This window comes from Myotis nattereri (genome assembly GCF_964212035.1).
Source record: "Myotis nattereri genome assembly, chromosome: 7".
NCBI lineage: Eukaryota > Metazoa > Chordata > Mammalia > Chiroptera > Vespertilionidae > Myotis > Myotis nattereri.
In genome coordinates this window covers 34823286-34849857 of record NC_138082.1, presented here as the reverse complement: position 1 = coordinate 34849857, position 26572 = coordinate 34823286, and the positions used below count along the sequence as shown (strand labels likewise).

Below are 26572 nucleotides of genomic sequence, written 5' to 3'. Positions count from 1 at the left end.
TTCCATCACTCTCAGCAGGAGCCATTTGCAACATCTTCTCTTTGAAGCTCAACCACAAAGAGGCAAGGTTGGTAAGGGAAGCCCTTTACCATTTCTCCTGTTTCTCTCACACAAGACAAAGGGCGTTTCTCAAGTTCATGTGCTTTGAAGTTCACAACTCTCTTATACACACACTATGGTGCTTTCTTTCCTAATAGCGGAACACTGGCTGGAGAACTATTTAAGAAACTAACATGTTGTATTGAGCATCTCAATTACACATATGTATCTCCTTTGACCAGAATTAATACTGGCATCAGGCAAAGTCAAATGGAAATTTTTAGTTCCAGTTTGTGTGTGTGTGAGACAGTTTTAGTTCTAAGTCTCTAGTTATTTCCAAACATAAATATCTGTAAATTCCAGTTGATATAGCTAAAGTGCTCTTTGATGTCCCAATAATACAGTTCTAGAGAAGTTCAAAATTCTCTTTGTATGCCAAAGTGGGGGTACACACACTGTGGCAATAATGTATGTTAAAATTACCTGAAACTTCTCTAGTCCATGTAGAAAATGATGATTAGTCCATGTTTCAACTTTATTCAATGATAACTCTGAATGTAGCCTTTTAATATAAATAACCATGTAATTTAACATGTAGGAAGAAATCTCCACAATTCTAGGATTCTATTAATTTGATATATGGCTGAAACCAATGAGACTCAAGTTTCATTTAATAGAGTTTTAAAATTATTTTTTTCCTAAAATATGTTTTGATTGGGGTTTAGAGAGAGGAAGAGAGAGAGGGGGAGAGAGAAACGTCAATGTGAGAGAGATACATTGATTGGTTGCTTCCCATTGAGCCCGCAAGCTCGGCATGTGTCCTGACCAAGAATCAAACTTGTGACCTTTTGATGCATGGGACGATGCTCAACCAACTGAGCCACATCAGCCAGGGCTAAAATGATTTTTTTACATTATGGAACTCAATTCCTGATAGAAATTTAGGATGGATCTGGTTAATAACTAAAGACAAATTAATATATGAAACAAAACAAAAAAATCCCATTAGAAAGGAAAATTTTGAAATACCATCCATGTATATTCCACATAAACACTGGTAGGTTATTTATACTTGGAAAATGCCATCAAACCTGCAGGAAGTATTACAGGTGCAGTGGTACTGTAAACTTTGCTTTTATTAAATGTAAATACATCAAACATAAACGTTAAATGGGTAACTTTAAATCAAGTGATACCAACTAAATATTAAATGCTCTAAATATTTTAAACATGTGAAGAAAATACATACTTAAATGTCCATCTTACTATTAGTAAAACTGCAACTTTGAATAGTAAGAAATTAAAGAATTTTCTGCTATAAGACAAGACAACAACTGGACTTTGAAAATGGTTCCAATTTACACTCTAACCTAATAGGAAAGAACTTATTACTAAATGAATTACCAAATGAATGCAAGCAATATGGTGACCATTTAAATTTAAGGGCTTTAAAACTGGGTGATGAAACAGGCACATTGAGTTGAAATACTACTGCCACCATTTGTGATTATGTTGGCAACTTCAATACAAAAATTTTTAAATAAAATTAAAAAAAACATTTAAGTACTTTACCAAAGCATGCAAGGGTTCACTCTTCCTGGTAAAAACAGCGAAAATAAATCTAAATGTTTTACAATGAAGTCATAAAAATGTACTACATGTATCAGCAGTAATTATTTTGGAAGTTTAAATATATACATATTCCCAAATTCACTTATCAAGCCTATTTAATCACATCATCTTACTATTACCACAATTTTTCTTAAGTGCTGTAGAACATTTTCTGTAGGAGGGAACTCATGCTTTCCAAGGAAATTCTATAGGTCAAGAAAAGAAGAAAGGTATCAGTCATAAAATGTGTTCATTATGCCAAATCCAACATCCAGACAAGTGTATAGTTATCAGTACACTCTACTACTAAACCAAACATTGTCATTAAACTCATTTATCATATATGTGTGTGTGTATCTATATATAAACATATATAGATATAGATATACTCATTTACCATTAAATTCTATACCTTGACTAAATGTATCACTAAATTCTCTTACTAGATCAATAACAGAAACAGGCCAACAGATATATCTACAGAGAACTATTCAGACTCTGGATTGCCACTGTGGTAAAAAATAGCAATGTCTTCTACAGAAAATCACTTAAGTTGTACCATCATCATCACCATCTCCAGAACTTTTTCACTTTCCTACACTGAAATTATTTATATAATTCTGGATATTAACCTTTATCAGATAGATAATTTATAAAAATACCCGTTAAAAAATACCCCATTCTCACCCTCCCCCCAACTCCTGGCATCCACCATTCTACTTTCTATCTCTATTAATTTGACTACTCTAGGTACCTCATGTAAGTGGAATAATTATCCACAACTACTTTTTAGCTGTGAATAATGCTACTTAGGTGTACAAACATCTCAATCCCTGCTTCCTCAGTTCTTCTGGGTATGTACTCAGAAGTGAAAATACTGAGTCATAGTAATTCTATGTTTAACGTGACAAACGGCCATTTCATTTTCCGCAGTGGCTACACTATTTTATATTCCAACTGGCAATGCAGTTTTCAATTTCTCCATATCCTCACCAATACTTTTTATTTTTTAAAATAATAACCAGCCTAAAGGGTGTGAAGTGTTATATCATTGCAGTTTTTATTGCATTTCCCTAATGATTAGTGACAAGTACATTTTCTTGTACTTATTGGTCATTTGCATATATTCTTTGGAGAAATATCTATTTAAATTCTTTGCCCATTTTTAATTGGGTTGTTTTTGTTGATTTGTAGGTGTTCTTTATATAATTCTGGATATTAACCCTTATCAGATACATAATTATATTTTCTCTCAAACTGTGGGCTGCCTTTTTATGCTGATAGTGTTCTTTGATACAGAAAAATTATGAAGTCAAATTTATCTTTTTCTTGTCTGTTTTTATGTAAAATCCAAGAAATCATTGCCAAATTCAATGTTGTGAAGTGTTTCCTCTGTTTTCTTCTAAGAGTTTTATCTCTTTATGTTTAGGTCTTGACCCATTTTGAGTTAGTTTTTGTATGTGAAGACCCAACATCCTTCTTTTTTTTTTGCCCTATCCCAGCCTTGCCTGCCCTCGCCACTCTGGGTGGCTAAGCCCAGTCTGGGGGGGGGGGGGGGGGAGGCGGGGGGGTGGGGAGAGATGCTAATGAAAAACTGCAGAGATGCCTCATCCTCTTCCCTGAATAGGGACTGGAGGCCTGGATGGGCACTTTGGTGGCTGGCCCTGCCTACACCTCCCAGCCAGTGCTGCCAGCAGGCTTCTCACCTGAGTCTGCTGAGACAGCGGCTTAAATGAGCTTCATGAGCGAGGGCCTGGTGTGGTTGGGGCCCCCTGCCTTGCAGTGCTGTCTCCTGTTTCCACTGTGCATGCTGGGATGGGGGGCTCTCTTTCTGGGGCGCCTGAGCATTTTCACACTAGTTAATAGCTCCTGGCTACCAAAGGCCCCCACAAATGCTAATTGGGTTTAACTGTTGGGGTAATTCACGATTCTACTGAAAAACTGCCATTTTGTGGGTGAACTTTATGTATAAATAGATAGGAAGTCAAAGGGACAGAGAACTCACAGTGAAACCTGGGAAGAACTTGGGGGGTGGGAGGCCCAACATAATTTTTTATATGCTCTTCAAAATTGTTCTTTTAAAGTAATTACCCCGAAGATTACATGCCTTTGTACTTAACTGGTACATGTGTGGAAAAGAGAGGTAACACAGTGGGCCTGAGACTGCTGTGTCCTCAGAAAGAGTTGCTTGCAAGGTTGGCCACTGGCTGGTGTCTAGGAACTTGGATTTGAAGAGGGCTCCCATTGATCCTAGAAGGGAGTGTCCCACTATGCCAGCACTGTATAAGCAACATGGTTTATACTGAACAGTTACTTTCCTTCTCAGAGTCTAGGACTTTGGTACGTGCTAAGCAGTGGGTACCTGTTACCAGCCCCCAATAAAAACACTGAGCACTGAGTCTTTAGTGAGCTTTCCTGGTGAACATTTCATGTGTGCTGTTCTAACTCACTACTGGAGGAGATAAGCACATCTTGTGTGACTCCACTGGGAAAGAATTCTTGGAAGCTTGTGCCTGGTTTTCTCCAGACATTACCCTATCAACCCTTCCCCCTTTGTGTATTTAGCTTTGTATCTTTCACGGTCATAAATCATAGCCATGAGTATAGCTATGTTGAATAATGTGAGTTCTCCTAGTGAATCAATGAGCCTAGTGGGTGGTACAGGGGACTCCCCAATAGCCATGCGAGTGAGCAGATCCTGCAATCTCAGTCAAACCTCCAGATGACTGAAGCCCAGACCAGCATCATGACTGCAACATCAGGAGCGTCCCTACACTAAAACCACCCAGCCACGCCATTTCTGAATCCTGATTTGCAATGAGATGTTAAACATTAAGTCACTGAACTTTGGGGTAACTGGATTTGCATTAATAATGCTAATACATGAAAGAAAAAAAATAATGCTAATACAGTCTATTTTTTATTTTATAATATTATTTAAAAAATAATATTCTTTTCATTTGGAAAAATGAAATCAGGAACTTAAAATTTGAAGTAATGGTTAAATATAAAAGATATAATTGACTTACCTTTTGCTTCTTTTATTTCTAACTGGAAGCAGAGTTTTTCAAAACAGATGAAGTCATATCCACAATAGTATTAATAGATAAGCCATTCAGAAAACCTTTATGATTTATTCGTACTTCCTGAAGAGCATCTATAATATGGTCTCTGTGTAAAAGAAAAACATACATGAGCAGTTGTCCTTTCCAAAGCATCTGTGCATTCCAAATACAGCTAAGTTACTGAAAGAAACTACATTCTTACATTCAAACTTTACAGCCAGTTAAAATATAATTGTGGTCATTACCTGCTAACGTCTGGATGTAGTTCAGCAAGTCTCTTCATGATCTTGGTAAAGCTACGCAGGTTCAACGTATTTGGAGGTATGAATCGAATAGGTGTATCAGGTAATAATTTAGTAGATTCAATCTGTTTACAATTCTTCTTCTTGACACCCTAAATAAGCATTTTAAAAGTTTCTTACAATCAGTAACCATTACATAGAGACAATCCAGATTATTTAATTAAAACAAAATTTAAAATTTCAATTATAATAGTAAAATTAAAACAGTAATGATAATAATTATAAATTATAAGATCAAAAATTTTAAGAAACTTACTTTGATTTGGGATTATTTATACCAAGTAGATTTCCTTGAGCTGTGCTCAGGGCCATGTATTAAAAAAATGGCAAACACATTTTCTTATAGCAGTGATCAAGAATTTGAAGTTATGTCTAAACCAGTCTTTCTCGACTGGGATTCCTCATCTGAGCCACAGAACACAGATCTATTTACTCAACTTTCCTAAAGATAGGACATAACTAGTTCCTATAGCTAGGAAAGAGGCTAATTCATTATATATAATGGCTATCTATCTTAGGCTTAGGGCATGGAAGTTTAATTCTTTTACCCAACCTGACAGAGGAAAACTGGTCTGCATGATAGTTATAAATAATCTACATCTTGTTTACTAAATGTTTAATGAGCATAAACTATATGCCCAGAATGTACCACATGCAGGGAAAGGGGAGGGGGACAGAAAAGGCCACGGAAGAAAACTAGTGATATAAATTGGAACCCTCTCCACTTATGCATCTTATAATCCAACTGAAGAGACAAAATTAAAATAATCAATTAATTACTATTAACCAGGCAAGTACACTATACATTGTATGAAACCACTGGAAATCCCAAGTTCAACAAAGGAAGAGCTGAGACTTTAAAGCCCAGATGAAAAATCAGGACAAGATATGTGAAATATTAAATGTCATCTCAGATATTTTACTTCTTTGCTATTGCCTTATCTCCTTCACTAGATTTAAGCTCTACAAGAACATAGATTTTTGTCTGTTTTGTTCACTGCTGCTTTCCCAGGGTCTAGAACAGTGTACACAGTTGGCATGTCGTAACTGTTAGTTAAATAAATAAATGTTTGGGATACAGCAGTTTAAGTGATAGTTGAAACCACAGGGAGGATGAGATTTTCATGAAAGAGCCAAATTACTGGTCAACAACGACAGCTACTATTTATTGAGCATATTTGCCATGCCAGGCACAGTCCTAAAAATTTTCTGTATTAAAGTCATTTAAACCTCACAGTATCTGTGAAGTAGAAACTATTATCACCATGTTAAGATAAGAAAGCTCAGGCCCAGCTGGTGTAGCTCAGTGGTTCAGTGTCGACCTATGAACCAGGAGGTCACAGTTCAATTCCCGGTCAGTACATGTGCCTGTGTTGCAGACTGGATCCCAGTGGGGGGCATATAGGAGGGAGCCAATCAATGATTCTCTCTCATCATTGATATTTCTATCTCTCTCCCTTTCCCTTCATCTCTGAAATCAATAAAAATATATTCTTAAAAAAGACAAGGAAGCTCAGACACAAAGTTGATATAACTTGCTCAATCATATGATGAGTACGGGGCAGAGCCAGGTTATGAATGTGTTGCTGTTAGTCATCACTATTCTGCCTCTCATTGTATATAACATTTCCTAAATGAATAAATGTTGAGAATCCAAGAAAAAGAAGGGTGACAAGAAATTGCTGGAAAGGTAAGAGAACTTGAGTATAGTTTAACAAGCTGGTAATAGAAACTTCTCTACCCACATACTCTAAGACAACATACTCCTACCCTGGCCCATGGTGCCTTATTTGTACCACATAACTTTCCCTCTACCAACTCCATGGCCACTGCCCCAGCTGACTGAAGCAAGAGTGCAGCACCTGAAATGACGAACACAAAAATCACAGGCTGGGTCAGTCAGATTCCCTGTCTAAAGAATGAGGAATTGAAACATAGAGCAAATGAATTAATCAAATGATAGAAGCTCAAACTGAATAATACTGCAGAGTTAACATTAAGCAAAATAAAGTCACATGGAGGAAAAGTCATGATCAGACAGAGAAAGCCAATGTGCAGAGGAATGGAACATACAGGGTTGTAAAGGCAAGAAACCATGTCTACTACATGAGCACAGGAAAAGCCACAGTTCCCAAATTTCCAGTTCAGGTCCCCATGCAGCCCAACTGTACTTTGTTTATTCTTTCTTACTGTGGACTGAGGTTATGTGCCAAAAAAACACATGAAGTGCTGCCTGGCTGGTGTGGCTCAGTTGTTGAGTGTTGACTCATGAACCAGGAGGTCACGGTTCAATTCCCAGTCAGAGCACATGCCCGGGTTTTGGGCTCAATTCCCAGTGGGGAGTGTGCAGGAGGCAGTCAATCAATGATTCTCTCTCATCACTGATGTTTCTATCTCTCTCTCTCCCTTCCTCTCTCTTCAATCAATAAAAACATATAAAATATATTTTTTTAAAAAAAATGAGTGTCACTGAGATGAAAAAAAATGATTTTTGAAAAAGGGATAATCAAGAGTCAAAGAGGCTTGCCTGGCCAGTGTGACTCAATGGTTGGGCATCGACCTATGAACCAGAAGGTCACTGATTCCCGGTCAGGGCACATGCCCAAGTTACGGGTTGGATTCCCAGTGTGGAGCATGCAGGAGGCAGCCAATTAATGATTCTCTCTCATCAATGATGTTTCTATCTCTCTCTCCCTCTCTGTTCCTCTCTGAAATCAATAAAAGTATGTTTTTTTAAAAAAGAGTCAAAGAGGCTAGGTAGTCAAAAAAAAAAAAAAAAAAAAAAAAGGTCGATGGGGGGAAAGACCAATAAAAAGGTCACTAGTGAGAATGAAAAAAGCAGTTAAAATAAAATTTTAGAGATAAAAATTTGGGAAGTTTGGCAGTAAAAACACAGGGCAAATAGGAAGGGTAACTTCAAAAGAATGAAAAGTCAAGTGAAAATCTTGCCAGGATAGGAAGAGTTCTAGATGACTCTAAGTAGCAAGAAAAGTCTGCATGAAGAAATGGAATCACTAATAGTACCGAAAAGAATTGGGGTAACTCCAAGAATGGAGTTATGGAAAGGACGGAATAAAGGACATAGTTAGAAGAGATGCCTTTGTCTTATCCAACAAGTATTTCTTTCATCCACTTACTAAAAAGGGATCTGCTCTGATTTATAGACTCAATATAATCTCAGTAAAAATCAAAGTAGGAGTTTTTGGTAGATACTGACAAGTTGAATTATGAAATTTATACAGAAAGTCAGAGACTAGAATAGGCAAAACAATTTTGAAAATGAACAAAGCTGGAAGACTCATTCTACTTGATATCAAGGCTTACTATATTCACCAATACACAGTGTAGTATTGGTGAATATAGATAAACAGATCCACAGAAGAGAACAGTTAGTCTAGAAATAGACCCATACAAGTATGATCAACTGATTTTTAACAAAAGTGTAAAGATAATTCAATGGAGATAGGATAGTCTTTTTCAACAGTGATGCTAGAACACTTCCATACATAAAACAAAAATAAAGAAAAAAATGACCTCAATTCATATCTTACACATTACATACAAATTCACTCAAAATCTTTCTGAGAAGGGTTTCTTAAATCCAACACTAAAAGCACAAGTTAATAAAGAAAAAAATGGATAAATGGTACTTCAACAAAATTAAAAACTATTGTTCTGATAAAGATACTATTAAACCAATGAAAAGACAAAAGTATAGAAAGTACTTGCAAACCACATATCTAGCTGGTAAAGAATTTATATTCAGAACATAAAAAAACTCTCAGAACTCAGTAATAAGAAAATAAACAACCCAATAAAAATGGTCAAAATATGAGCAGGAACTGCTGCTACAACACAATACATCTATCTCAAATGCACTAAAGTAAGTGGAAGAAGCCAAACTAATAAGGCCACATACTATTCCATTGGTATGGCATTCTGGAAAAGGTAAAAACATAGCAAGAGGAAACAGAGGAGCACAAGAGAGTGTTTTGGAATGGACTATTCTGTATCTTGACTATCTTGTTTGGTGTCCGTACAAATGCAACAGACATGTAACCACATGTCTATATGCATTTGTGTAAACACACAGACACCAAACAAAGTAGATTTTACTGTATGAAAAATAAAAAAAAACAATGGAATGCCTAAGTGATGCCAGGCATTTTGCTAAAGTCAGATGAAGAGAAACAAAGAAATTAAGACACTGTATATAAACTACTTGTTTGGGAGAAAGAAGAGTGGCTCAGGCAACTTCATCACGTCCCATGTGGTTTTTAAAGATGAGGGCATATATAATTAAATGACTACATTATATGGTTTTAAGAAGTATGAGATAAGGTTGTGTTAAAAAGAATGATGTAGTATGGTCCACAAATAAAGAGATAAAATACTGCAAAGCACTGGCAATGAACCTAGTCAAAGTTAAAGGGAAATGGGTTTTTCTGTAGCTAGGTCTGCAAAGATCTACGTTTTCCCTCAGGAGAACTAGAGTCGTGTAAAAGCAGGTTAGGGTGGATCCACAGTTAAAAATCATTCAGAATGACTTTCTCATTCCCATTTTAAGATTGATAGTTTTAGAGTCATTTATTCTACACAGCTACTTACTTCAATGTGGCACACACAATCCATTTAAAGGAGCTAACCAGGAAAACTAACCTCTTGGTCGAAATGGAAAAATTCACTGTCTTGCTCGGATCCCAGCTGCCTTGGCCTAGTTCTGGGCAATCTAGGAGCAGAGGAAGCTGAGCTGATGTCTTTGTTGGTGCTTTTCTCCAAACTATTCGAACTAATTCTCCTTCCACTTTTGGAGGAAAGTGGCGATGTACATTCTCCAGGACTTTTAACAAGTCGCACATTTACTGGTTTCCCATTTATTTCTATCCCATTCATTTCTTTCGCAGCAGACTTTGCATCATTGTTTTTTTTTAAAGCAAGAGATGCATATCTAAAATATAAAAATAGAAAAGCACGTCTTAAGTGACTCCATTTAAGACAAAATTAAACACCTATTTTTAATAAATTTCAACCTCGACTACAAATAGGATCCTTTCTTAATTGATAAAGTTTTAATGTCTGAAATGAACAGCTATCATGTTTAGTGATAAAACAGTAAAGGTATTTCCACTGAGCTCTCGGCATTAGTATTTGATACTTTTGAATGTTATGGCAATGTCACAAAACAGAAAGTGGCAACATACATATATATGGTTATATACATATGGTAAAGTTATCTACCTAAAAATAGAATATAAAAATATCAACTAAGAATTATAATAAAAATAATAAAGGTACAGTTTTCTGAGCACCTGCTACATGCCATGCTTTATTCTTACTGCTTTATTTAACTAAAAACAGTTTCAGAGCCATGAAGGTACTGGAATTACTATTCTTACTTTATAAGAGCCTGGGGTACAGAAAGATTAAGTAATTTGTCCAAATTTATGCAGCAAGTATTGATAGAGCTGGGAACTAAACCCAGCCACAGAGCTGTGGAGCCCATTCTCTTGACTAAAGCACTCCACTGCCACTGTGAAACAAGATCAAGTGCACACATCCAGTAACTGCTCCGTGTCAGTAGTAACAAGGTGAAAAGTACCATGAAAAAGACCTGATGAAGAGCAGCACCAGCTAATGATTGCAGCTGCTTGTCCACGTGTGTCCCTTTACTGGCGTCAGGGAAGCTCTACTAGAATGGCCCTGTCACCACTTGGTTAATGTCTAGTACAGAGCCTCTGGCACACAGCAGACACTTAGCAAATGCACACTTATTGAATTTAGAAAATATACCTGTAATTAGAAGAATCATAAATTGAAATTTCAGAAACTTGATATTTTTGAAAATGAGACCTTAAATCAGCCTAAAAGAAGAGAAATAAAAGTTTGTGAAAGGTAGAAAACAACAATAAATAATCAAAATATGAACACCTAACAAATCTGAAAATAAAGCTCAAAAAATAAATCCTAGCATACCTCAGATACTGAAGGGCAGAGACCGCCAACATGTACCAAATAACCTTTATCTCTTTGTAAGGGTTCAGCATTCTTAATTTCTGCTTATAGAAAAACATAACACAAAACGGAAGATAACCATTATTATGTCAATATTTTTAGTGAAAACTGTTCCTTTTTTTTTTCTAGAGGCCCAGTGCACGGATTCATGCACTGGTGGGGGGTCACTCGCCCTGGCCTGCAGCGATTGGGCCAAAACTGGCTCTCCGACATCCCCCAAGGGGTCCTGGATTGTGAGAGGGTGCTTCTCGGGTATTGATGACGCACTCCGGAATTGGGCTCCCTCCTCTCTGGTTCCAGATGCGTTACCTGAGAACCGCAGGTGCCAAGTCACCCCAGCTCGGCAGCTCCTGCATTGAGCGCCTGCTCCCTGGTGGTCAGTGCACATCATAGCTACTGGTCGGCCGGTCACTTAGGCTTTTATATATATAGATTATCATAACACTTATTATAAAGTCATAACTAGCAAATATCAGCACTAGACTGAAGACCAAGAGCCTGGAGAATAGTTTTAACATTTCTGGGCATTAATCATATCATCTTAAAAATAAAGTGATTGGATTCATTGATATTAAAGTCTCTTGTAGCTCAAAAATGGATCAGTAAGTTAAGAGTAATTAATTACACCCTAATGAAGACAGTGTCTTCACTTGTCTATGCTCAGAGAAGTGCTAAGACATGGAATGCACACAGGATCCTAGCCCACCCTAATGCTGGCCCGGGCTTTCCTGACTCACATAACTCTGCTGGGGAAAACCACACCAAGAAAACCTTTAAGTCACACAATATCAACAGCTGGTATATAGCTGTGTAATAGTAATGGCACACAGAATGGGGGGAGGTCAAAGAACTTGCTTTAGATAGTACTATTTTAGAAATCACAAATACTAGGATTATAGATTATTCAAAAGTCCTGGACTGCATTTTCAGTCTGTACTTTTTTTTATATTTTCTTTTTATTTTATTGATTTTTTACAGAGAGGAAGGGAGAGGGATAGAGAGTTAGAAACATCGATTCAACTGCCTCCTGCATACTCCCCACTGGGGATGTACCCGCAACCAAGGTACATGCCCTTGACCAGAATCAAATCTGGGACTCTTGAGTCCGCAGGCCGATGCTCTATCCACTGAGCCAAACCGGTCAGGGCTCAGTCTGTACTTTTAAGAGAACCTGGTCTGAAATAAAAAAGGATTCACTGAATTGAGATTTTTTTCAAGCTACTACCAAATCCTATACCTGGCACATAGAGATGTACACAATAAATATTTGTTGAATGAATTCTTAAAGTAGTTTTTATTTATATGTTTTATAATTTTTATAATGGGATAATTACAATTTTTATTCTCAATATATAATAAGAATCTAACCCTTACTGAGTGCTTCCCATATCCAGGCACTATGCCAAGCATTTTCTATGTGTCATCTCATGTAATGCTCCAACCACCCTGTGAGGTACAACTGTTATCATTTCCATTTTCTAGATGAGGTTACTGAAGTCTTAGGAGTTTAGGTCACAAATCTAATCAGTGGTGGTGCTACAATTCAGGTAGAATTCTTCCTCTCTAGGCAATAATACCTACTCTTCTTCATTAACTTCACTTGATAATTTCTTTGGTTTATAATGTGCTGTATAGAGAAAATAGTGAAACTATTTGCCTTTATAATTTATGTTTTTACATTAGGGTGAGAAGGGAGCACAATAGAAAAGGTAAGTGAATAGGAATCAAGAGACGTACATCATACCCATCACCTCCCCTTGTACTAGTGTAATATAATATATCTATTAAATACCCCAGGGGCACTCAGGATAGGCAGTGAACAAAGCATAAACAATTCTTGGCCTCACGTGTGAGTGTGGGAAGGCAGTCAATATATTAAGTAAGAAAAATACACAGTATGTGGTTAATTATATGGAGAAAAATGCAAGGAAAAAAGTAATTGCAATAAAACTAGATTATATGTCATTTATTTAAAACTATATATGTGTATTAAATATATGCATAAAATACATAAAAGAATAGTAAAGAATATTAATAGTGATTATTGTAGGTTGGAGACACTTCAGGTAATTTAAATTTTCTCATACTTAAAAAATGTTTTTTACTTATTGATTTTTTGAGAGAGAGAAAGATTGATTTGTTGTTCCACTTATTGATACATTCCTTGGTTGATTTTTTAAAAGAATCCTCACCAGAAGGTATTTTTTCCATTGCCTTTTTTTTTTTTAGAGAGAGTGGAAGGGATGGAAGAGGAAGGGAAGAGGGAGAAGGGTGGGAATGGGGGAGGGAGGGAGAAACATTGATGTGAGAGACAAATTGATTGGTTGCCTCCCACACACGTCCCAACAGGGGCTGGGAATTGAACCTGCAACCGAGGTATATGCCCTTGACCAGAAATCAAACCCTTGACCCACCAGTTCATGAGCTGACGCTCCAACCACTGAGCAACACTGGCCAGGGCAGATTTAAGCTTTTAGCAGTTTTCTGAAAGAGAAATGACCTCCAAATGGCTAATTTTCTCATTTTTTATATTTATAAAGAAAATCCACAAACTGAAATAAAATTTTAAAACAGCTTAGTCCCCCCCAATAACAGAAGACAGTAAATACTATTTTAAAAATAAACCAGGTTAACTTGTATGGATATATGCATGGCCCATGGACACAGACAATGGGTTGGTGAAGGCCTGGGGAGGTACTGGTGGGCTGGAGGGGATCAATGGGGGAAAAAAGGGGACATATATAATACTTTCAACAATAAAGATTAAATAAATAAATAAATAGAGCTAGGGTAGGATTTCTTAGTAAACTGTTAAGAACCAACCAGAAGTAAAGTTTGGATCCCATTTGTCTTGTTCTATTTGATTTTCTTGTATTCCTGAGCAGTCACCTCCTGTCAGGCTCTCTTTAGCATCAAACCAGTCTTCACTTGTTTCTTGATTATGTTTGGGATCTAAGAGATTGAACACAAGTAGCTATGAATAATGTAAGCTTGCCCTCTGAGCATGATGACAATTACTAGTTTTAAGTATAAAAATAAATTATTAGCAAAATAGGAGAACCAAGCATAAAGATTCTCTGAGAAGGGCCCTGGCTGGGTGGCTCAGGTGGTTGGAGCATTGTCCTATACGCCAAAAGGTCGTGAGTTCGATTCCCAGTCAGCGCACATACCCAGGTTTCCGGTTCAATCCCTGGTTGAGGTGTATACGGGGGCCACAGATTGATCTTTCTCTCTCTCTCTCTCCCTCTAGAATCAATGGAAGCATGTCCTCAGGTGAGGATGGGGGTGGAGCTGATTCTCTGAGAAGGGATTTTCAGCAGTCCCTAAATAAAAAGTTCTTTTCAGTCTGAGTGATTTGCTTCCCAGTTTTCCTTTATTTTTATTTATTTATTTATTTATTTATTTATTTATTTATTTTTAAAATATATATTTTATTGATTTTTTACAGAGAGGAAGGGAGAGAGATAGAGAGTCAGAAACATCAATGAGAGAGAAACATCAATCAGCTGCCTCCTGCACAGCCCCCACTGGGGAGGTGCCCGCAACCAAGGCACATGCCCTTGACCGGAATCGAACCTGGGACCTTTCAGTCCGCAGGCCAACGCTCTATCCACTGAGCCAAACCGGTTAGGGCCCAGTTTTCCTTTAATTAACACCACTCTCTAGTCTTGTTTTTCAGATTTTTAAATTATTCTTTATTAAAGAGATTTGTATCATCTCTCTACACAGACTAACAATAAATGTCTTTTAAAAGATATTAAACAGTACTGCGGCTCTTTATTTCTTTAAAAATTGAATTAGTGATCTTTTTGGAATGATCATCTTTTTTCATAGAAAACAAAATAAAAAATATTACACAATTTGCAGAAATACAAATTGGATAGAGAATTTTTAGATTGTAAGACATGAACCAGAAGAATAAAAGTCTGTATTATTATTTGGCACTATCAGATACTAGAGGCCCGATACACAAAATCTGTGCCAGGGGCTCGGCCCCCGCCACGGCGTACGCCTCTGCCTTGGCCCCTGCCGCTGTGGCCTCATCCAGAAGGTTGTCCAGAAGGATGTCTGGTATAATTAGCATATTACACTTTTATTATTAAAGACAGTATTAAGTAACCTTAAAGATGCCAAGTACATGCAAAAAGAACATACCATTCATAATCAGAATGATGCCATTCAGTCAATTAAGAATATTTACTTTGATTTAATGAATGGGCACTAGGGACATTTTAAACCTTATTTGCTGGGGTCCAGCCCCAGCGGGTCCAGGGGTCCCCAAAGGCGTAGACGGAGTTGGTGAAGAAGGAAGGACACGGAGACAGCGTTCAGTTGATCAGCAGCCTAGCCCGGATCTCTAGCCAGGATCTCCAGCCAAGTTCTGCTCTGGATCTCCAGCGAAGTTCTGGTTAGGATCTCCAGCTAGGTTCTGTGTCCATGTTCTCTTGATAGGTTCTCCAGGTTCTCCAGCCAGGTTCTGTAGCCATGTTCCCTCGCTAGGTTCTCCAGCCAGGTTCTGCGTCCATGTTCTCTTGCTAGGTTCTCCAGCCAGGTTCTGGATCCAGGTTCTTGTCAGGTTCTCTTGCCAATTTCTGTAGTCAGGTTCAGTCCAGGATCTTTTGCTATGTTCTCTCGCTAGGTTCTGTCTCTAGGTTCTGAGGCCAGTTTCTGTCCAGGATCTTTTGCCATGTTCTCTCCAGCGAAGTTCTTCTGTCTCTAGAGAACGTTCTGTGTAGGTTCTGTGCCTAGGTTCTGTCTCTCTCTGTCTTGTGACATCTGTATTTATACCAGTTGATTCAATCCTATCAATCTCTATTCCAAAGGTTAGGGCGTTTCTTATCTCCATTCCAGGGAGTAAAGATTATGTAGCTTAAGCATGATTGTTCATAGTTAAAGTGATTAATTACCCGCCTGGCACTTAGTTAAGAGGTTTTATTCCCTCCCTAACTTCAGGGGAAAATCCCTACCTGGGGAAACAACCTTTCTCAGAGACCTTGGTTAAAACACATAGTGACAAGAAGGTGAGCAAACATATTAAGAACAGTATGCCATATATGCCAGGTTCCTTGAAACAGCAAGGATGGACCGGCTCCCGGCACATTTTTTTCTGGCAATGACACAAGACAATATATTTTTATACTGACCTTTATCATCAAGTTTCAGTTGACTAAAGTATCCATCTATATCACCATTTTTTAAACCATCTTCCTTGGGTGAGGTACCTTGTTTAGGATGACTATTGTCAGATAATAAAGACACCTGAGGATTAAAATAATAAAAGCAATGAAAATAAGTAAGGACTAATAGTTATGGTGCTCTTACTATGTGGTGGCACTATTCACTGGCCTTAGCCCTCACAACAATAAAGACTCTGAGAACAAAATCATTCTCCACTCACATTTGCAGGTGAGCAAACTGAACGTCATACAGTTCATGAGAATTCGGATCTGAATGACCCTAGTCTGTGTATAGTGACTATATGCTAACACTACCATTATTTAGCAAAGTGTGGCATACACACTCTTGAAGTAATTCAGATGATTGAAGGTATACATATAAGTACTTTCCATATTAACATTTAAATTATGTATTTAATATGGCTTATATCTATGGGAAGTAATGTTTCCCAAATATACCAGTAAATAAGTTACTCTTTACGTAAGTTTATTTAAAAAGGAGAACTGTTTAAAGAAGAACACAAAGCAAGTAATATTACAGGCAATATATGGCTATGGAAAATTGTGAAGATGGTACATAAGTAACTAAAATTTAGACACACTACACTACACTGGCTTTCAGGCATAACCTGTTAATTTAATGAGACTGGTATTAAAATATGATCACAACTTAAAATATTGTTTTATTGCCCGGTTGGTGTGGCTCAGTGGCTAAGCATCGACCCATGACCAAGATTTCACAGATTGGAGTTCAGGAGCTCAATTACAAGTCAGGGCACATGCCCTGTTTTCTGGCTCAACCCCCAGTAGGGGGCGTCCAGGAGGCAGCTGATCAATGTTTCTATCTCTCTATCCTCTATAAAATCAAAAAACATTTTTTAAAGATATTGTTTTACAGCCAAAGCTTAGATCATAAAAATTATGTCTATCTACATCTTTTAGTTTTAAAAATAATTTATTGTTCTTCCCCAAATGAGGTTATACCACTGCTACCATTTCAATGATGAAACACAACCTCTCTAGAACATTTTATATCATGAAATAAACAAGTTAAGTAAACTACGTAAGAAATGTGAGAATATCCAAGTCTGTTTTTAGATCTGTTAATTCTTTGTGTATAATAGGGTCGAGTACAACAGTGGAATAAATTGCTAAAGTAATTTACTTTTAATCACTTATGTTAATAGAAAGAAATGTAAACCAATTAAGTATCCACTTTTGGCTTGAGAATGCATCTTATTATATAAGACTACCCATATAATATAACCTCAGGGTTAAAACCAAAGTCAGAAAGTAAAAATAAACATTAGCTATCCTACCCCACTGCCTCACTTGATAATGGAATCTAATTTATGATTCTATAGCACTTCACAATTTGTGGAGTGAAGAACATTTCCTTGGGACCAAGAGAGGTCAAGAAAACCTATGAAAAGCATATTAAAATTACATCCATCATGTTAATAAAGGAAGAATTAAAACTTTGCCCTGTCTAAAATGAATGACATTATTTTGCTCTACCTCAAGAAACAAATTCTCTAAGATATTAGTTTTTATCACACTGGGTCAACATGATGGTGGGCATAAGTCATGGTTTGCCTGAGACAGTCCAGGTTTGTATCTCGCCATATGAACATCATTACGTTTCATCCTCAAATCTACTGGTATAAGGATACATTATATGGTCATCATCTCAACATATACTGTTGACAACTGTTTGATTGGGACATATGTTCCTTCTAATCAGTTATATCCTTCAAATAGCAGTACACAAAGTAAGCCAGTTAAATGAAAAGAAGGATGTAAGAACTTCTTCTAATTATAGTTTACTTCACTTAAGCCATAAAATCACAGATTTACACTGATGAACTAAAAAACACACCAAAAAACCTCACTTGAGAGTGTGTCTTTTTCAGGCTTGAAGACACATCAACATCACATGTACTCTGATTATCTAGTTCAGAATCTGCTCCTGAAAAGCTAAACAGATAAACATTTCATTAAAGATTTGTCAATGTCTTAAATAAGGACCAAAACAGAAAACTTAAAATTAACTAAATTAAACAATTTTTAAGATCAAATTAAACCTTAACTTACACATGTGATTCTTTTTTCATTAGCTGGAAAGACATAAAAGGGAAGAAAAATCTTTTAGTTTAAAATCTTTTGTCTAAAGAAAGTAAAAATTGTATTCCTAAGACTTACATACATACCCTGGAAGCAAAAGTAGAGAAGGTAGATAATAGTTTTGATTCTACTGACAGAGGGGGCAGCTCTTCCAGTGGAATGCCCTTGTTTACTTTTTCTTTCAAGCTTACATATTTAACTTTTAAGTCTCCTAAAACAGACAGTAGTGCTGATCCCAGCTCCTTTTTAGTAGAATTAGTTGACAAATTCCTGTTCAAAAGTTAAGTTCACAAAACTGATTTAGGCTGAAGTCATCCATTTAACACTAATATTACATTATATACTTAGTTCTAATTCTATCAGATCCTTAAAATATTTTCTTTTAAATGTTTAATAAAACAAAATGAACCACAGAAGATAAAATAGAAGCAGTACCAGCAATCCCCATTATATAAGCCAGAGAGAATGTGATGGGATGTCATGCGAAACCCTGCAACTTACTTTGTCCATACTTGGACTTCATAAGAAACATCAAATCTATCTTTTTACTGGATTCATCATCCCAACATGCACTGTTGTCTCTTCATGAAATCCAAGTGTACTATATTTTAAAATCTAGTTATAATCTACTCCTGCTTTTGCCTTTCAAAAATGAAACTAAAGAAATTTTCTAGAATTTAAAGCTAGTGATAAATTTCTAAGGTGACACAGATTTAAATTTAACAATCACCTATGTAATCCTTCCCTATTTTCCATTACAAGTTTGTAGATATCACTACAATGGCGATGGCACAGCTGATAGTGAATATTTAAAAGGTGCAACTCTGCTTTGATGGCTCTCTGCATTGTTTTCTGACAGCACTTTGATGGCAAATTCTTCTCCAACTCTTTCCAACGTTGAGGTTCCCTTTAAAATAAAAGACTCGGTTAGGTAAGATCTCCAATATTTTCCTGTTAATGGCGTGCCTCTAGGAACAGTTTTTAAGTTCTTACACTTCCCTGTCAAGTTTAAATCAATTCCTACCAGACATGGAAAGGCTATAGGAATACATTACAACCACGAAAAGCAGAAATGTCGAGTCAAAGCTAAATATATTCTTTCTAGAACTCAAGGAAATAAATAATTCTCACATTCAAAATTTCTTTTATGAAAAAGAATTCCAAAGTAAAGTACTGACTTTATCCAGAATCAATAGGTTTTTCAACCTAAATCAAGCCTTGGCCAACACTTTAAAGTTATAAGCATTCTAGATGGAAACTGTTCTTAAATGTGTTACCTTTTTAATAGAAAACAGACATAGCAGACTTTTTTCTTAATAATTGTCATTATCATAAGCAAATATTTTGTGTTATCAAAAAGCCCCAAAGCACTACATTTTCTGAATGATAACAGTTCTTGCTACTAGTTGCCATTCTTAACTTTTCTCAATACTGATGTGTCAGAAAACCAACTCTGTTATTTAATTTTATAGGATTGAATACCGAATTAAACTCAGAAGAATGAAGTAAAAAGTAAATGACTTCAAAGCATGAAAACTAATTTGGCTTCTCAGAGACAACCCTTTTCCCTACCCCCACCTCCTAGTTCACCATAGTGTTCTGAATTCTAAGGGTATCTATTAAGTGCAAAGTAAATTATACAATGAATTAAAATCAAGATTAAAGCATCCAAGTGAACGTAGCTATTTCCTTCTTCATATATATAACATTTTCCAAAGGTGCTATTTTATTTTGGTCTACAGGGGATCAAATGAAAGAAAATTGAGTAACTAAATCAGTATGGATTTGGGTTGAATAAAGATGCCATGAGTTTCTAAAGGAATTATTGAGACTGAAATCTCAGTGAGAAAACTTTCACATTCTATATTATCCTAGTATTTTTTTGTATGCAGGCAAATGGCTGAAGCAGATGATCTCTTAAGTTCCTTTAAGCTATTATTCTATACTAGAGGCCCGGTGCACAGATTTGTGCACTGGTGGGTGTCCCTCGGCCTGGCCTATGGGGATTGGGCGAAACCAGCTCTCAAACATCCCCTGAGGGGGTCCCAGATTTTGAGACTGGAGAGGGCAGTTCTTGGGTGACGCACCTGGAATCGGGTTCCCTCCTCTCTGGTTCCGGGTGCATCACTCAAGAACCCCAGCTCGGCAGCTCCTGTGCTGAGCATCTGCCCCCTGGTGGTCAGTGCATGTCATAGCTACCGGTCAGCCAAACAGTCGCTTAGGCTTTTATACATATATATCTATATCTATATATCTATATATACATGTATATATAGATAGATAGATGGTTGAGTACCCTATAAAAAGCAAATTACTATTTTGATTTTTTCCCCCATGTGTATCTGCAAGCTTATATATCTAACTTACCTCTCAGGATGTTCCTTTAAGTCTATAATAGCAGGTGTTTTTCTTGATTCCAGGGAATCCTGCAAACATGATTTAAAATCATATTAGAACTATATGCCAGACAACACATGTTCTATCTGAGGTTCCAAACTGGTAAAATGTAAAACCCAATTACTAATGGACTTAGTGGCAACAGCAGCCACCAGAAAAGGATAGGATTGGCAGCAACCTATCCACTTGTTCCCTTATCGAGCATTTTCTCACAAAAGCCTTAGTATTCTCTGCTAAACTTCAATTTACATTAGCACACACTGCCTCTTTATAAAGTCAAATAAAATTCTATTATTAATTATATTGGTTTTACCTTATTTAAGAAATTTCCATTAGGTTTGAAACTGTCGACTGAGAGGGATTTTCCCAGCGATCCTTTTGTCACAGCCATTGGTGTATCTTCATTGTCTTGACTGTATGACCAATCTGTATTACAACCCACACTTCTTTGTTTCCCCCTTTGCCATTCACCAGGGCGTTTTTTATTCATCATTGTTATCTCTGTGTTGCTGGATGTAGATACTACAGAAGGTCTTGTACTTGTCGCTCTGCTGTTTGTGAAACAAGCCCTGAAATCAGTGCTAACATCCACTGTCTGATTAACTGTGACTGTGCATTGAGCTGCCTCTGTTGCAAATTTGGGATGTGTTCCTTCTATACTATGAAAGCACATTTTATTTGTGGCACTGCCATTAGTAACTTTTAGGGAGCGATCTTCTTTCATTGCCTGATTATCTTTGGCTCCAATCCTTGGTGGAGTAACAGAAAAATCTAGGACTGAGTTAGGAATGCTCGGCAGGCTTTTATAATGTGAATGTCCACAGGCAGAAATGACTGAATCATCACAAATAGAGGTACAGGAAGTTTGACAGTCTTTAAAGGGTTGTAGTAATGTCTCTAAAGCTTTTTCCTGTGCTAATGTGCTAGGATTTTCAAGGTGTTGTAACATTTTGTTTTCAACAGTTGCATTTCCACAAAAATCTTTACTTTCAGTTACTTGAGCTTTAATTTTGCCAGTATAAATGTTGGTTTTTAATGCTTGTTGAAGGTTAAAGAAACCACTCTTAGACTGAGATTCCTGGCTTTCAGGACTATTCCTTAGTATAATTTCATCAAATACTGTGTGATACATTAAACTAGTCTCTTGATCCTTACACTTTTCATGCTTTGGTTTATGATATTCTCCTAACATAACAGAATTCTGGTATTTGGAGACATGAGGTGAATCTTCTTGTCCATAATCATCAATCGAATCTAAAGAGATGCTAGAACTTTCCAACTTAATATGATTACCTTCTAGATTGCCACCATGTTTAACTTCATAACCTGAACTTCTTAATCCAACAACTGCCAAATTAGATATGTTTAATGTTTTTGTTTGATCAAGAGATAAGTGGTTACTCAGATATTCTTGTTCTTCTGCACTATGATATTCCTGCTGTGAGTCTTCATCTGTATCATACTTCTGGACATCTTCAGCAGTTTCTTTACAATCATCATCTGAAATCTTGATTTTTTCTAAGTCAATAATCTTAAGTTTATGTTCTAAAATATCAAAAAACATCTCTCTTTTCTGTATTTCAGAACCTAATTCTGAATTTGAACGAGTAAGACTTTCATTCTTTAATTTTGACTCTGAATAAAGTATAGAGTATGTTTCATTCAAGAAAACATAGTCAATACTGTCTTCAAACTCCCTTGACTGACAGCGAGTACTCTCTATGTAAGCATCTGTACTTGCAGTAAAAGATGGCTCCAGTAAATCTACGTTGTCAATATTGCTGATTTCTTTGTCATTAGCTCTTTGTTCTAGTGCCAAGGAATCCCAGTCATCATCACTAAAAGTCACTTTGGCTTCATTACAACCACTGGAAGATGACAAAATTCCTTTCTTAGGATTAGAAGGCTCATCTGATTAAAAAAAAAAGAATAAAATGTTAACAGCAGGGACATTACAGAATCTCAACAGTAAAATATAACAGATGTGATCTGGTTCAAGCTCTTCACAACGTAGGAATACTTTTACATTATCCATGACAAATATCCTCCGTGGTTGTCACTATGGACTAAATTGTATCTCCCTCAAAATTTGTACAATAAAGCCTGAATTTCCATTGTGAAAGTAACTGGAGATGGGGTCTTTGGGAGGTAATCAGGGCTAGATGAGGCCATGAGGATGGGTTCCTGAAGACTGGATGAGTGCCAGAGAGCTTTCTCTTTCTCCCCACCATGTGTGGAGGACACTGCAAGAAGGCAGCCATTGACAAACCAGGAAGAGAGCCCTTACCAAAACCTGAGCATACTGGTACCCTGATTCAAACTTTCAGCCTCCAGAACTGTGAAAAATAAGTATCTCTGTATGGTTAAGCTACCCAGTCTATGGTATTTTGTTATGGTAGCCCCAGTTAAGATAGTGGTCAAGATTCTAGTGGTAAAACAACAACAAAGACATGGGTGGTGTATCCAAATACTTACGGCTTTCATAAGGGTCACAAATAAGGAAAGCACACATAAATGTAATACAGGTATAATGAGTGCTGACAGAGCTGTGATGATGAGCAGGTAAATTTTTGAGAAGAAAAGAGAAGCCAATTTCAGAGAAAACTTTACATTTAAAAAGTGTTTTTGAAACACAATAGTTATCTTAGGCAAATTGAACAGCACCTATAAAGTGAGCTATGTGAAATAATATGGCATTTTCAGGAAAAGATTAAGCCACTTTGTCTGGAGTGAAATAGCTCTACTGGAATGATCGGAGCTGTGAACAGAAGAAAGGCCTTTTATGATGTTCTTAGGAGATTGGCTCTTATTCTAAGCTACAGAGGACTACTGAAAGCTTCTGAAAAGGGCAGTCATGTGAATGAAATTGAGTTGAGACACCTCGAGCAACAATAAGAATGAAGACTTGAAGGTGCAGACTGGAGGCAGACAGACCAAGAGTGCAGATGTGGGGCTGGAATAAATGTTCCACAACTGACAAGACTTGGTGTTTGATTAGGAATGGTAGATGAGGTAGAGAGAGATTAGTGGCTTTCAAATATATATATATTTTGCCCAAGAACACAATCAGAAACACATTTTATATCAAGATCCAGTAGACAATACATATGTGTGTGAATAAGTGAAACAAACATTTTACAAAACAGTAACTAGTCTGACTATGTCCAATGTATTTTCTGGTCTATTTTGTTTTATTTTTTAAAAGCTGGTTTCAATCAACTAAACTAATTTCATGACTCACCAATTGGCCACCACCTGCTTAAACATTGCTCTAAAACAGGTGTCCTCAAACTGCGGCCCGCAGGCCACATGCGGCCCACCGAAAACATTTATCCGGCCCGCCGGGTGTTTTTGCCTCCGCTGCCTGTCCTGCTTAGCAGCCGACTCGTCCTGGGCCCGCAGTGCGCATGTGTGGAATGTCTGCGGGACAGTGAACTGGCCCCCTGTTTAAAAAGTTTGAGGACCTCTGCTCTAAAATAATGATAAGGTTTAAAACTTGGTATTACAGTTGAATGGGAATACTTGGAACTAGAATAGTTGATTTAGAAGATGAAGGAAAAAAGCTAAGGTGTGGAGGAGAAGATATTGAGTTCATTTCCAGGCGTGTGGAGTTTGAGGTCAGCAATAAAACATTCAGATTCAAATGTCAGCAATTTTCAACCGGTGTGCTGCAAGAATTTTTAAAACATACAATACCTGAATAGTCAGGGGTACTGATCTCTTTACCCTTAGATTGGCAAATAAAAAATAACAACAGCCAACATAACAATAGCTATGCAGTGTGAATGCTCTGTCTTGAACTATAAATATATAGGTTACTTAATAGAGTTGCACCTTACTGGTCACGTTGCATAAGGTGGTGACGGATTGGTTAATTCTCGGTTCCAGAAATCCTTATATGCAAGTATAGGCACTTGATTTTTTTAAAAAGTCACTTTGGAGCAAAAAGGGTAGGTAATTACTATTATTATTTTTTTTGTAAATCAATCAAAATTATATCTATTTTTTTTTTTTGGTCAGATCAGCAAAGGATATTAACTTAGGTGAAAAAGGTTGAAAATCGCTGGTTTAATAGGCTGTTACAAATATGGGGTTGGAGCTAAGAAAAGTGGCATTAGCTTCAGTTATAAACTCATAGATTGATTGCATTTTTCTTAAGAGATTTGTATATATGTTCATTATATATTCTGGATAATTCTTTTTTTTCTTATTTATAATGGGACTTTTCCCTAGTTTATTGCTTATCTTTTACTTTTTATAATATCATACTATGGTTATTAAGGTTATTTAGTTAAATGGATCAGTCCTTTCTTCTCTGACTTCTGAGTTTTGTCTCTGTGGCCTTTCCTACCACATGATTATAAAAGTATTCTTCTAAAAAGAAAACAATAGCATTCTTCTATAATTTATTGTGTGTGTATACAACACAGCCCTTCTACACTATGTAGATTTTTTTCTCTCTAGCATAATGTAGGAATCTAACTTAATTTTTTCCAAAATGGATGGTTAATTATATTAATTCCTTTGCTGAATAATTTATTACTTCCATTCTGACTTAAAATGGCATTTACAATTTTTCTACACTCCTTTTAATAGTTAAAACCATGTACAATCCTAAGCATATAAAGTTTAGTTATCTTGCTTTTTATGCTCTTGTCATTTCTTATTTTCTCTCCTACCATTACCAAAGAAAAAGAAATTTCAGATTTGTGTGCAGTCAAATCACATTCAACTTGGGTAGCACAGGTAGCCTGCCCACTTTCCACTTAAGACAACTGTGCCTATCAGCAGTTCCCAAAGGCCTGGCTGGATGGAAATGCTCTCTTCTGGTTCACCTACTGTTCCCTAAATCTTCCATTTCCCTGACAGGCCCTGTATAGGCTGCCCATATTCACTAAAAATCACTGGAGTGAGGTTGCCAACTTAAAACTTGCTGAATTTTAGTAACCACATTACTGGGAGGAAAGTTTAAAGAGTAGCAACACTGGAGTGGGAACTATCTAGCCCAATTATATTTAGCATCTCTCTCCTCCTAGAATAAAGCCCTTACCTTTCTGGATGTTTCCTCCATTATTGTGGTACTCTTTGTTAGCAGCTGTCTTTACCACTGTAGTGGCCTGCATCTCTCAAGGATGTATATACTAGAAGGGTATAAATATTGAACTATTATTGTATTCAGAATTACATTTAAAAATATTAGAAAAACAAGAATTTGACAAAGTGACAATTATAGTAAAAAATTCTAATATAATAGGGATAATAAACTAAATACCAAAGACATATTCTTTCAAAATTTCTAAGGAACATTAAAGATAAAACAATGTACTAGGCCACCAAAAAAATGTTTCCAAAACAAATTATGGACTTATTAAAAACCAATGGCATGGTATATCCATATAATCTTTCAGCAATGAAAAGGAACAAACTACTGACCCACGAAACCTTGTAGATTAATCTCAAAAACAAAAGTCAGACAAGAGATCACATACTTTATGATTCCATATAAATGAGTGTACAGAAAAAGCAAATTTATAGAGAAAGTAGATTAGTGTCTGCCCTTTAAGGTAGGGTATAGGAAGAGGGTTAGCTGTAAATGGGCATAAGGGATCTTGAGGAATTGAAAATGTTCCAAAACATTAGATGGTTGCACCATTAAAATCACTGACGAGTACATCTGAAATAAACTATACTTCCTAAGGTGTTTTAAAAAATTACTGACAGTAGCTCCTTGAACCCAGCTGCCACACGAGAAAGCCTAAGCTAGTCACCTGGGCTGGGCCTGAGCTCTCAGCAGCCACCCTGGGGTTTGTCGGGCCAGTGCTGCTGAGCAAGGCCAGTGAAGGCC

General features: G+C 36.7%; 1 protein-coding gene across 1 annotated transcript; it reads right to left on the bottom strand.

The window, feature by feature from the left end:
* Positions 1 to 4697: 4697 nt before the first annotated feature.
* Positions 4698 to 25850, bottom strand: RBM44 (RNA binding motif protein 44; the record flags this gene model as incomplete). Its single annotated transcript, XM_081096021.1, has 14 exons — positions 4698 to 4821; positions 4961 to 5109; positions 9680 to 9965; positions 10808 to 10878; positions 10991 to 11070; positions 13853 to 13981; positions 16174 to 16288; positions 18099 to 18183; positions 18301 to 18323; positions 18417 to 18600; positions 19061 to 19237; positions 20698 to 20756; positions 21041 to 22638; positions 25778 to 25850. 14 exons carry the CDS (start codon positions 25848 to 25850, stop codon positions 4698 to 4700), a joined length of 3153 nt encoding a protein of 1050 aa, XP_080952147.1.
* Between the last annotated feature and the right edge of the window lie 722 nt (positions 25851 to 26572).